Source organism: Emys orbicularis, chromosome 6 (genome assembly GCF_028017835.1).
Source record: "Emys orbicularis isolate rEmyOrb1 chromosome 6, rEmyOrb1.hap1, whole genome shotgun sequence".
Classification (NCBI taxonomy): Eukaryota; Metazoa; Chordata; order Testudines; family Emydidae; genus Emys; species Emys orbicularis.
This window is the reverse complement of record NC_088688.1, coordinates 38401508-38415824: the sequence shown is the minus strand read 5'-3', so window position 1 is coordinate 38415824 and position 14317 is coordinate 38401508. Positions and strand designations below refer to the sequence as shown.

At 38.3% G+C, this 14317-nt stretch overlaps 1 protein-coding gene across 1 annotated transcript in view; it reads left to right on the top strand.

The window, feature by feature from the left end:
- The window catches only part of ERCC8 (ERCC excision repair 8, CSA ubiquitin ligase complex subunit), a 57080-nt gene that overhangs the window by 29468 nt on the left and 13295 nt on the right, over window positions 1–14317 (top strand). The window contains exons 8-10 of the mRNA XM_065406158.1: window positions 1394–1497; window positions 4026–4150; window positions 7946–8143. Of these exons, the coding sequence (XP_065262230.1) occupies window positions 1394–1497; window positions 4026–4150; window positions 7946–8143 (427 nt within the window). The remainder of the gene's footprint in view (window positions 1–1393; window positions 1498–4025; window positions 4151–7945; window positions 8144–14317) is intronic.

The following is a 14317-nucleotide window of genomic DNA, read 5'->3' as shown; positions in this document are numbered from 1 at the left end:
AACATTCAACCAGTCCTGACCCCAGAAGTGAATAACACATTTAACCAGATTCTCTGAGCTTGACATAAAGCATTCAGAGAGCCCTCTGCTGGGAAGAGAATTTTCTGTTGCTGGTTACCTGTAGCTCCTGTTATTTTCACTATAATTCAATATACCTGGAAATCTGTGAAGCTACAGGTGTTTACACTTTAGGCAGCTAAAAATTTTAGCTGAAATAAAAAATTTGGAAAAAAACAAATTTTGGCTAACTTGGAAGTATGCTGTTATGGTACAGCTGTGCATTGTCAGGTTGTGAACCTAAGGAAAATAGCCACTGCTGTGTCTTTTGCTTAATATTTCCATTTTAAAAAACATGTTTTCCCTACTGGCTACATTGAGATCATGGACAAGCTACACTTGACTGTGTCCCTCTACTCACTCTTTGTGACTGGACACTATTTTTAAAATTATAGGAATCCGGACAGAGACAGATTCTTGTAAATGTATGACCTATCTTTAAGAATAGGGAAGATAAAGCCTATCTGAATGAATAAATAATCAATCTATAAAAGCTGCAGAGCAAAATGTTGGGGCATCAATTTTTATCTTCTTTACTCAGGAATGCAGAACATTTTCTTATTGTTAAATTTTGTTGTTAGCCTTCTTATTCTTTTCTTGTTGTGTGTGTATGTATGTGAAATCAAGTAGACTTTGTGTCACCATAAATATGCATTATATAGAGTGGGTACAATTTGGGGTCTCTCCTCCAGAACAAGTGTGTGTTTTAATATTCTCAGCTGAAGGCAAAATATGCTGCTGCCTTTATTAAGCCAAATCTATTTTTACACAAAAAACATTGTTGGAAATACTTGGTACCACTAATTCATAAGCAAAATGAAAAGCTGCTACTTTCAGTTGGTGCACTGCTGCCTTTTCAGCATACATTCAGTGTGCAACATTAGCAGAAGAAAACTGTAAGGAGAAAAAACAGCAAAGCAAATAACCTATCCCCTTGTTTACAGAATAGGGACACAATTAATCTTTTCCTGCTTTTATGCTGTTATTTTTAATTACATGGGCATATTGTTTCTCCAAGGACTAGATAGACTTGTATCTTGTTCCTTAGCATTTTTGCAACCACGTTCTATTTGTTATTGTACTTGTACAATATTATTAACAAGTACAATAATATTGTACTAGTTATTCAGACATTGTGTTGATGAGCAAGAAGCTCAAAGTCTGCCTTGATGTCCACTCTGCATTCTCATTAGCTTGAATGTGATAGCACAAGGTGTAAGTCAGGGCAGAATCCAGCCCAAAATGGGAACATCTACTGGACCCATAACAGCAAGAGATGGGGATGTTTGGAGGCAGTTTCTCTAATTAATAAATCCATACAATTTATTTTTCTTAGTGCTGACAGTAGAGTAAAACTCTGGGATGTAAGGAGAGCATCTGGATGTCTGATTACTCTTGATCAGTACAATGGGGAGAAGTCAAAAGCATCTTCTGAAGCAGGTAATAAAGAATATATTTATAACGGAAATATGATAGTGGTGATATGCTACATCTTTACCTAGAAGCATTCTTGAGTTTCATACCATCACAGTTTTTAATGCAAGAAATGACCATTGTGGTCATCTAGTATGATCTCTTGCATAACACAGGCCATAGAATTTCACCTGGTAACTCCTGCATTAAACCCAGTAACTTGGGGCTGAACTAGAACATATCTTTTTTTAAAGGCATACTGGATGAAATCTTGGCTTTGTTTGAAGTCAGTGGGAATTTAAAGTTTTCAAATAATGGAGAATTGACCACATGCCTTGATAAGTTGTTCCAGTGGTTAATTACCCTTACTGTTAAACAATGTGTGCATATTTCCAGTTTGTTTGTCTAGCTTCAAGTTCCAGCCACTGGATCTTGTTATGCTTAGGTCTTTTAGATTAAAGAGCTCTCTTTTATTAGATATCTTCATCTATACTAAGCAAGACATATATGTATTAGATTAGTTATAAAATTCAAAATTTATTTTTAACTTTGCTTAATGCTAAATTATGTGTTACTCGAATACTAACAAAGGTGACTAGGTCCTGGAATATACTAAATATGCCCTGGTTAAAACATTAACATTATTAACATTATTAGGGGGGAGGGATAGCTCAGTGATTTGAGCATTGGCCTGCTAAACCCAGGGTTGTGAGTTCAATCCTTGAGGGTGCCACTTAGGGATCTGGGGCAAAAATCAGTACTTGGTCCTGCTAGTGAAGGCAGGGGGCTGGACTCGATGACTTTTCGGGGTCCCTTCCAGTTCTAGGAGATAGGTATATCTCCATATATTATAACATTTTATACGAATGCAGCTAAACACAATTTCTGCACTTGGGAAGCAAACTAAATTAAAGGAACAGCACTATACTTTAAATTGTAGTTCAGAAATTAGTTTGGATTAATTCTGGATCAAAGTTCCGTACACTGGGCAAACAAAACCAAATATTAGATCTCATAAAGCAGCTTCTGAAACGAAAAAGGATGTTTTATTTAAAAACAGACAAAGTAAAAGACTGAGTCTGTAATCCTAATCCTGAAAAGATTAACTCGTGCCTAAATTTAAACACTGTGAGCAGTCCCATAAATTGGACTACTTACAGTGTGTAAAGTTAAGCATGTAGGATCAGAGTTTTATTCAGGAAAATACTGATGGTGGATTTATACATAAAACAAAATTGAGTTTGTTTTGTAGGCTGTGGTTTAATGTGCTGTGTCATGTTCTCTGTTGCATATATGGAATATTAATGTTTGGTTTTGAGAATTAAAAATGTCATTGACACTCAAAGTTATTGAAATGACCACATACTGGGAGAACTAAGAATTTCTTTTTAATTTAGCTTACAACTTTTGGGTGCCACCAAATGGACTTCTGTGTACATTGTCTTAAAATGAATTAATGAACGTACAAAGATTTATAACTCAGGGAGAGGTGCTTTAGAAATGCCAAAGACCGGGGGGGAAAAAATCTGTTCTCTTGGATGACTGTTGTAGGTTAGAAATTTAAACACACAATTAATTCCTGTGCTCCCCACTTGATTATTTTTTTTCCTCTCTGGAAGGACAAATTTTGAGGTGTGTGTGTATATAGTTTAATGAGAACTGTTAGGTTTGTGGTGTTTTTAAAATAGGAACTGAGGAAGAAATAGTGAACAATGGAAGAAAAAATTCAAGAGAAAAATTTGAAATACTAGATCAGAACTGTAAAATAAACTTAGCTCATTAATTTCTTCAAAAAAATTTGCAGAGCAGGTAAAGCGGTTTTAACAAAGTAAAATGGAAGCTCCAAATTACAAACTCGGGGTGGGGGGGGGGGGGACACTAAATATGTGCAAAAGACTTGTTTACATATATAAAAAATGTAGATGTAAACTATCTTTGTGGCGGGGTGCTACAGAACAGATCATTGGACAAATAGGCTTTTACATCATGTTCACAAAAAGCTTATATTTTATGCTGTAAAAGAGAAATATATTTTTATTATGGATGGAGGAAAAGCTGTCTACAGAAACACTTGTAAACCTTTAAAGTGGTGTCAGATCCTGCATTCTTTCTGCATCCAAGACAACCATTAAAGTCAGTCAGTGTTTTGCCAAAGAGTTCAGGATTGGGTCCTTTTTGGAAGTCGTCGTTAGCACTTTACAGTAACATCAACAGTAGAGCAATGTCATCTGAGCATCATGATATCTGTGGAAAGTGAAAAGGGCATTGAAACTTCTGTATGTTTACTCTCATTTTCAATGAAATATGTTCAAACACACATAATACATTTACCATATAGAACCTAACATATAAGGAACTTCATCACTTGGTATCAAAATCCAAAGGTTTTACAATATATATTTCATAAGAAACTTTGTTGCTTTCAAATAAACATTTATATATTCTTGAGTGAAAGTTGTTTGAATATTTAAATAGTGCATTCAGTTCTACAGGTGTACAAAATAAAATAGTAAATCTTCCCTAAAAAACTGAACAGGCTCATATTTTCCTGACAGCAAACACTGCTCATAATGGAAGAGTTAACGGCTTATGCTTTACAAGTGATGGGCTTCATCTTCTGACTATTGGTACAGATGACCGGATGAGACTCTGGAATAGTTCCAGTGGGGAAAACACACTGGTAAGGTTTTTAAAGGACGTTCAGTTGCATTTCTTGGTTACTTTTAAGAGGGTAATAGACCAGTGGTCCAGTTATGATACATAATTTAGGTTTGGAAGTAAATCTCGTGCTGGACACTGCTGTCTAATCTCAGTTGATCTCTATATTTTTAATCAAAATAATTTATTTTCTATCATTTTGTCCAGTGAAAATTAGTAACTAAGGGCCTGCATGGCCCACCAGATTGAAAATGAGACTATAAAACCATTCATTTGTGACAGTAGCTCAAATCCAGATCAGGCTGGCAGTAACCAAAAAGAACTAACATCTGTTGGCAACTTGTCTGAAATGAATTTGGTTCTCAGTCTTTTCACTGAGTGGGTGTCCACACCACAGACTGAATAAGTATGGAGACTGAATTAATCTCTTGTCAGTAGGTGTAGCTCTTTCCAAATAAGTTTGACACACACACTGGGAGAAGTAGGCTGCAGATAGCCCTCTTTATGCAGCCTGGTGGGGCCCTTATTGTTTTCTGCATGCTCCCTCCCAACCCTTTTAGCCGCTGGAGGGCACTTCTCATTGGTTCCACCCATAGCGGATCCTGAATAGCCTTTTTAGGCCATTCCTGAAGGCCATCTCCCCACTCCCCACCCCGAAAGGACACCTTTGTGCAGATTGCACCAAGGAAGTGGGTCATCCAGTAGGGGACAACTAATGCCTGGTATCACAGATCACAATAACCTTTCAGTATGGATACAGATTATATCCCTTCATCTCTCTATTCTCCCTGCCCCCAGTGCTCTCGTGCCTGCTTTAAACTGCTTCTGCAGCTTCTCCCTAGAGAGGATTAGATATACAGTCCCAATGAAAATACAACTCTAGTAATATAAAATTAAAGTTTCGGAACACTCTAAAAACATTTGATTAAGAATGTAGAGAAGTATAAATGACAATCCCTACCCAAAAGTACAAACTGAGGGCCAAATCCTGCTCCCATTCAAGTAAATGACAACTCCTGTCAGTGGGAACAGGATAAGCCCTAAAGTGAGCGTGAAAAACTGGCAGCATTTTCCTGTTAGCAGGGGTTGATCTTGCTGGGAAGAGATTAGTGGGTTCCTTCTGAGGCAAAATGGCTCATACCCTTAGAATATCTAGGTTGGATATGTCTTCACTGCAGCATTAATTCAGCACCAGCATTAATTGATCGGCACCAGGTTCTGAGCACCTGGTTTAGCCTGGCCTGGGTGTGGGCAGCCACACTGCAAAGTCATATCTGAGTTACTGGTACTACCCTTTGGTGATATATTTACCCATGTGGGTTGCTGAGACTTCTGGGGGCATATCCCATGCTTCTTTGTGCTACCATAAGATGACCTGCTTATTATTCTTTCCCAGTGAATTGTGGGAAAACTTGTATGTTTTTCGGGGCACATTGTGGGGAATTGCGGGATATGTGATTTAGTCTGCATCCTCATTGTAAAATGAGTAGGTTACCAGCCCAAATGAAAACCTCACTCAGATTTTAGCCTACAGCCCCATATAAGCGATCTGGCCCAGACTGAAAGCACCACTAAACTCAGTTGAGAAGCTTTTGCCCATGGATGAGAAGGGGGTGAGGGGCAACACCTGAGTAAGAGCCCAAGTGTTAACTCTGCTGTGAAGACATACCCCAAAGGGAGGTGGGAGTGTTTCTCCAGAGAATGTATATAAAAGGTGGGCTGAGAAGCCCTGAGGTAGGAGCCCTGGGAGTAGCGACGACTAAGGAGAAGGCTTAGAGCTGAAACTTGTCTTTGAAAATACTGTCAAATTTCCAGAAAGAGGGTGATTTTTGGCTTTCCACAGCTTGTAGACTTTGTTATGAAGCAGGTTGAGAGAGGCATTTTCTCACAGTGTACCACAAGAGTTACTCTGTATTCTGAGTAAATATTGGTATCCCTTTTGAGCTGGCAAGGAGAGTTTGACCTATAGAACTAGGTTATCTTCTTATTGGGAAAGAAATGAGTGAATGCAAAAAGAGAGAATATACCTCTACCCCGATATAACGTGACCCGATATAACACGAATTCGGATATAACGCGGTAAAGCAGTGCTCCGGGGGGGGCGGGACTGCGCACTACAGTGGATCAAAGCAAGTTCGATATAACGCAGTTTCACCTATAACGCGGTAAGATTTTTTGGCTCCCGAGGACAGCGTTATATCGAGGTAGAGGTGTATCTAAGTATTTGCACTCTTGAATAGGGATTTTGATTACAAAAGCAGAAGCAAAGTTTACCACTTCTACCATTCTTTGTGTGGATCCCACTAACCGTGTGCATGCACCTCATGTGCACAAGATCAGAATTTTTGACCAGCAGTGTCTGTTGGGGCTGCATCTGTGCCCTGTATGATTTCATTCTCTCCCATTCGAGGGAATATAGGGCAGCCGATCTGTGGTGGGGGCTGGCTCCACTCCCAGCCCCATCTGCAGGCGGTGGCGGGGCCAGGAGTGGAACCACATTGAGGATGGGGATGGGGCCAGGAGCCAGGGACATGGCTGCGGTTGGGGCCGGAGCAGAACTGGGGGTGGGGAGGGGCTGGGTGGCACTCCCTCCCCAACCCCCATGGTGTTAGAGATTCCAGAATTGTACGACTGTTTTCATTAATGTTATTTAAGGTTAGGTGTAAATTTTTGATTTAACTATGAAAATATAAATCTCTGAGACCTCTGTCATATGTTTGATGTCCTTAGAAATTTCTTCATAGGTCTTGCAGAATATATAATCTTCCATGGAATAGTCTGAATCTATTAACTTCATAAGCCACATGGTTCTGGTTCATCAATTTAAGAAGTGTCTACAGACACACTTGGTGGAGCTTTTAATTTCTGGAAGGTAAATAGTTCTGATTCAAGGAATGTGTAAGCAATTACTTGTAAATTCCATGAGGAAAGTAACTGGTTTTGCATCAGAAGGCCTGCACAGAACTCTTTGTTCAGCAGTGATTTTGCAGAGAACTGATTATACGATTGGCAGTAACACCAAAAAGCCTGTATGCATTAATTTAAAATTCCAGCATTTGGTTTTAAATCACTAACAAATTATGATGTCAGAGAGAAATCCATTTACTTGACTAATTTTTGAAATATTTGACATATTGCCATTATGAGAGTTAATCAAAAAATTAAACAACTATAAGAAATTCCCAAACAAAAAATAATTGAGATAGTTATGGATAAAAAGACACATACTTGAACTTAAAATAGCCTTATTGAGATGTTGGCCTTTGGAAAAAATTAAATGTTTGAAAGCCAGAAAGCCAGATTTAAAGTTCCACAAACAGTCTTAATACTGGCCATTATACCATCCCATGAATGCTCTTACTAGTAACCATCTTCCACTTACCAACCAGAAAATGCCATCAGCATACCTAATCTACCCTTTCATACTTTATATTGTGATCTTGGGATGCCTCCTGCCAAACACATATCACCTATCAATCCCAGTTGAAACCCATTCCCTCACTCACCTGTTCAGAATGAGAATAAATGAGATCTCTTATACTTCAAATAGAGTGCAGAAACTACATTGTCCCATATATTCCACTCAATACAACTTATCCTATTCATTATGCTGTTTTCATTAACTTTGGAACCCAAAAATAAGGTGTATGCATTTGGGAAACTCAGAGTTGTGTTAAATTCCAAAGTAGCAAGGTGCTTGCTTAACCATTGCTTTAATGAAAATTTAACCCTTAATTTTAAAATTGTTTTAATAATTTAAACCACAAGAATTAGCTTTGTATAATAATAGCTAACAGCTTAATCTTGCATCCTACAGGTGAACTATGGGAAAGTCTGTAATGAAAGCAGAAAAGGACTCAAATTCACCACTTCTACTGGCTGTGATCCAGAATTTGCATTTGTACCATATGGTAGCACCATTGCTGTTTATACAGTCTACTCAGGAGAACTGATAACTATGCTTAGGGGACATTATAATACTGTTGATTGCTGTGTATTTCAGCCTAATTTTCAGGTAAGTGAAGTATTTAAGAGAATTTAGAATGTTCATAAAATAATGAGTTCATAGATTTTAAGGTCAGAAAGGGATCCTCACATCATCTAGTCTGACCTATATAACATAAGCCATAGAATTTCATCCAGATACCAAAGTTACTTGACTCAATATAAGAGTATGTTAGCTATCTTCTCATCTTGATTTAAAAACATCAAGAGAGGGAGAATATACCTCTCTCCTTAGTAGTTTGTTCCAGTGGCTATCTAGTTAATCACTCCCGCTGTCAAATTTTAATTTGTCTGGCTGTAACTTCCAGTCATTGGTACTTGTTCTGCCTTTCTCTGATAGATTAAAGAGGTTTTAGTACCTTTTATTTTCTCCTTGTGCAGCTGTTTTTACAACATAATTAATTTACCTCTTGATATTTTTGTTGATTAGCTAAACAGATTGCTCCTTAAGTCTCTCATTTAAATATATTTTCTTCATCCCTCAAATCATTTTTGTGGCTCTTCTCTGCACTCTCCAAATTATAACATTCTTTTTAAAATGGGAACAGCAGTACTGGATGCAGTATTCCAGAATCAATCTCACTAATGCTGCATACAGAGGTAAAATTAACTCCCTACTTTATTTTATATAAACAAGGATCCACATTAGCCATCTGCCACAGCATCACACAGGAATCCTGTTCAGTTGTTTGTCCAGTATGATTTCTAAATCCTTTTCAGAGTTTCTGTTTTCCAGAATATAGCCTCCCATTCTTGGCTTCCTTGAGTACTCTTCCAGTTTTCTCCAGTATTCCAGGATTTATTAATATCAGCAGGCCAGAGATCTCATCCACCATTTCTTTTAGGAGTCATAGATGGAAGTTATCTGGGCCTGCAGATTTAAAAATATTTATCTGTAGTAGATATTGTTTAACATCCTCCTGGGTTATTAATATACTGGAAAATTAGTTCATCATCCTTATGTAATATGAGTACATCATTCTACTTCTTCCCAAATACAGAACAGAAATATTATTTGAACACTTCAGCCTGTTCTGCATCATTATAAACAATTCTACCATCTCCATCTAGCAATGGGCCTGTACTATTATTAGGATTTCATTTGTTCCTAATATACTTAAAATAAAAATTGCTTGTTGTCCTTAGACCTGCCAGGTATGGATTTTTCTGAGAGGTCTTTAGCTTCTGTCATCAATGTTCTACACCTCCATCACTTCCAATTTTATATTGCTTGCTGTTTATTTCCCTTTTTCAAATATGTTTGTTTATATATTATTTTTAATTATTACCGTCACTTCCTCTCTTAACCAGGATGGGCTTTTAATCATTAAACTTAATTAGCCCTTTGGAATCTCCACGTGTATATATACTACTGGTTGGGATTTGTCCTCTCTTTGCCCATGAATGTGATGATCATTGGTCCCTAGAAAGCCACCAATTTTCTGTCCAGTTATCTATTCATCTTTGCCCATCATAGAGATCTAAAATAGTTACCTGACATTGCTTACAATAACTTCTTTGAGTTGTTGTTATATATACCTACCTTCAGAGAATGGTGTCCCCTTATGCAAATATCCCATTGATATTGATGAGATGAAGTATTGAGGACTGCAGGATTTGGCCCATTATTATAACTGAGGGGTTTGGATGATTTCGGAGGCTGTGCAGAGGGAAGCCTGGTTGTGAAATCTGCTGTGGGAGTTTAGTGTTTTGCATTTAGTGTCTGGTGTTCAGATAATAAACATGATTTGAGTTCCTGACTCAGTCAGGAGTAGGGACAATGTCTTGTCTGTAAAGTACCATCAGACCTAAGGAACAGTATAAATAAGGCTATGAATCTGTCATAGATTCCATGATTTTATGAGACCTCCATGGTGTTTTGAAAATTCCAATAATTCAGCCCTGGGCAGTGGGGCTTGCTCTCCAGCTTCAGCCCTGGGCAGCGGGGCTCGGGCTTCGGCTTCAATAAATCTGTGGTTTATTATTTATTGCCTACATCCTGTCCGTGACTCTTAATAAAAATACCTGTGCCAAAAACATGGCCTTAAGTATAAAGTGAGTCCCTGATGTGTCAAGAATTGCAACTTCATTGGAAAATTTAGCTGCTTTCTTCCTGAGACCTTGCTTTTTTGTACAGTAAGTATCTATGACAACTACCTACAAAGGCAGTTGATGACCTGCCCTGATGTGGCAAGTCAATAAGTATACAGAAAAATTAAGATAATTACAAACTAAACAAGGTTTATGTGCATTCTGTGTTAGGAATTCCCAGAATTACACTATACTGTGCCATAGACGTGCATGGTGCTTTGCAGTCTACATATTGTTCTGCTCTTAATTGACTCAGGAGCTCAAATACGTTTATTTGTTTTGTATTAATATAATTGTATTTAATGTAAACTCTAGGCTAACTGAAAACCATATAATCCTTGGACAGGAAAGCAAGACAGAATAGTTGTAATGCTCACAGTAAATGTAGTGATGTCCCCATTACACTGCTCAAAGGGAAGATTGTTTTTTGTTTTTAAAAGCCTTAGTAATGATCTGCACTTTACTATAGACTAAAGAGTTTTATTTCCAAATTTGTTTTTAAGTATATAATCTGTAAAAACAGTACATGCAGAATATCCACAGCTGTACACAAATCCTAGTGAGTTAGCATTGTTTATAATGTTTGAATACATAAGGACTGACGTGATCTATAATATCCTCTTAAAAATTTTGTAGAACACTTAAATGCACTGTTGGCAAGATTAAAAGATTCCACGTTAGTGTCTGTATATCACAGCATATACCTATTAATCATTAAAAAAACAAAAAGGAAAAAAGTGTTTCGCAGGTTCATCCAGAGGATTATAGGATCCAGAGGATCTTACAAATGCTTACACGCACAACTTTACATGAATAGTCCCATTGAGGCCAGTGTGACAACTCACATTGAGAAGTTATTCATGTGCACAAGTGTGTGCATGACTGGGGCCATAGAATGGGTATCAGGTTTTAATCAATTCAGCCTGTACTGGAACTTATTTTAGATATAATATGAAAAGAGAGCCTTTGGAAAGAAGGAGCAGTGATGATCCATTTTAGGTACCAATAAGTTAACTTGCTATTTTGAAGGCATCATAGCAGCTCCATAGCTAAGTGTAAAAGCCAATGCTTCTTTAAGCAGAATTTATATTATTAACTTAAATACAAAAAATTATACATAGTATATTTCACTCCAGCTGTTTAAACGTGCAGCATTTCTTGTCTTAAATGTGCTTTGTGAAACATTAGTAACAAATAATTAACAGTTCAATAACTGTTTGGAGACAGTACCATATATAAACATCCTCCTATGCTATGCATCTATATAAATAGCAGTCTGGAAAATACCAGAGTCCTTTTAATAAAATGCGAAGAAATTGAAGATACTTTAGATTGTAAATTCTTCAGGGCAGGAACTGCCTGCTACTCTGTACAGTCTAGCACAATGAGGCCCCATTCTTGGTTGGTCCTTAGGCACTACCATAATAAACATGACCAGTAATAATAATGAACATGTTTGATATTTGCCGTCCTAACATGATAAAAGCCTCACATTCTGTTCCTATTCTTTCTTTTCTCGCCCTGAACAAAATGAGATTTCTCCCACCTCCTTACTGCTCCCATAATGGCACATCTAAGACAAATGTGCACAGATTATTTTCAGTTGTTTAATTTTTTTAATACATTGTTATTAGTAAACAAATAAGATGAATATCAGAACCCCCTAGTGGCCATCTATGTAATTGGGATTTTGTCTATATGAGGAAGGTGGGGGGAGTTTAATCCACAGCTTTTTGATGCATGTCAGGTAACACACATTACATAAACTGCACAAATAGCATGCATGTGGGATGGTGTGCCTTCTTTCATTGCACATCATTGTGTATATACAGTGGTGGCTTACTGCATACTAAGGGCGTGGCATTCTTGCAGGGTATTCCATGGTTCTTTGCTTTGCTGCTGAGCAGTGTGCATTCTGAAATTTTCCTTCCTGTGTATTGTGGGATGCATAGCAGAAGCCAGGCAAGTTCAAATTTTTAAAAAATTCCCGTTTTTTCCTGTCCCCATCCTATACTTAATTTTTGGCTGGGCTAGTGCCATTTTCCAATTTTTGTCAGCAAGTATGGACCCAATAATGCTCCATGCTGGCAACAGTGAATGAACAAAAGCTGCTTCAGCTGTATTTCAGCATTCAAAGCTGGATGGATTCAGTTATGGACTTTGCCCACCATACCAACAATCAGAAGATGTGGCAGCAACTGCTCCTCTAACAGTAGCAGAAATTTCAACAGCAGAGGAAGCAGTACGAGGAAGAAAAGGAAGACACCAAGCAATTGATAGTACAGGATCGGTTCCTGGAGCAACTTCACCCTGTGCCATGCTTTTTCTGGGCTTGGGAAACCAATATGATTGGTTGGAAAGGTTGTTATGCAGATCTGGGATGACCAGCAGTGGTGAGAGAATTTCCTGATGGGGAAGGCAACCTGTTTGGAGATATGTGCTGAGCTATGGGGAGCTGCAGCGGCAGCATACCATCATGTGGTGCCATGTATTTGTGGACAAGTGGGTTACCATTGCCATGTAGAAACTGGCCACCCCCAAATGCTGCCAGTCTGTAACCAGCCAGTTCAGCATGGGGATATCGGCTGTTGTCATTGCAGGTATGTGATGCCATGGAAAAGGTGCTGTTTCACCAATTTAGAGAGCTTGGTGTAGTGCTCGGGAGATTATTGGTGGCTTTGCATACGTCAGCTTCCCAAACTGTATTGAGGCAATTGATGGGACCCATGTGCCTATTATCTCCCTCCCCCTCCGGCTAAATCAGGGATCAGAATTTATAAACAGAAAGGGGTATTTCTCCATACATGACAGGTTTACAGAAATAAAAACACGGTTGTCTGGAAGGGCTCACAATGCTAGGATCTTTCAGAATTCAGCTGCTTATCTTAATGGAGAAAGGAACGTTTGCCCCCAGGAGCACTATGGACATTAATGGAGTTGGCATTGCTCTGGTTATCCTGGGAGACCCGGGTTATCCTCTGCTTCCTTGGTTAATGAAGTCATTCATGGGCTGTATGGACAGAAGGAACAAACTGTTTAACTACTGCCTCAGTAGTTGCAGAATGGTAGTGGAGTGTGCATTTAAAAGGAAGGTGATACTGTTTGTGGAATAGGTTGGACACAGCAGAAAAAAACATTCCAAAGATTGTAGCAATATGATATATTTTGCGCAGTATTTTTTAGAGTAAATGAGAAAGCCTTAATGATAAGTGGGAGACTTGGGCATAGCATCTTAGTCAGCGGTTTAAGCAACCAGCAAGGCCTCTAATTTAAAATAGAAACACCCAGGGCAGTTCTGTCAAGGATGCGTTATTCTTAATTTTGAGTCTCAGGCCTGTGGGGGTAATATGGACTGAGAGCAGCTCAGTGTTTTATGGACAGGGGAGATGCAACGTTGTGGCCAATCTATTTTTACCTTGTGTTTTTGCTTAGATACTTTGTAAAACCTTATGTATTATATAAAATGTAATACTTTTCTGTGTAAAATGCCTTGTTGACTCCTTATGAATGAAGTTTTTAAAGTTTGTTATTAAACGATATATTGTATAACAAAAATAAACCTTTAAATGAAACAATAATGAAACATTTTAAATTATGTAACAATAACAATCTATTGTCCAACGACTATAAGTAAACTTTTAATTAAAACAATAGTGAAACAAAATACCAAAGTGCAACAGTGCAGTTCTGGGCACAACACTAGGAGCAGGGAGGCTTAAAGTCATAGGCGAATATATATTTTGCATCTATCTCTTCTTGTTTGTGAGCCTTCCGATATTTAGTGGTGAGGCTCAAAGGTATCAGGAGTGCTACAGGGCTCAAAAGAGCTGGGATCCCAGGTGCAGCTGTTCAGTGCCCTATGAAGGGAATGGCCTCTGGGAGCACTGCTGCAGGGGCACAATGGGGTAATATTGTTGTTCCCAGTAGTCTCTATTGTCTAGGGGCTGCATAACATGGTTGGGTGTGAGGATAGCAGACAGTGCAGACTGTTCACCAACAGCAATATGCACTTCAGCAGGGCATTCTGGCTTTGTATTGCCTCTGCATCTCCCTGTCTTTTTTGGAGCTGTTTTTGTCATGGCAGGGCTGCCCC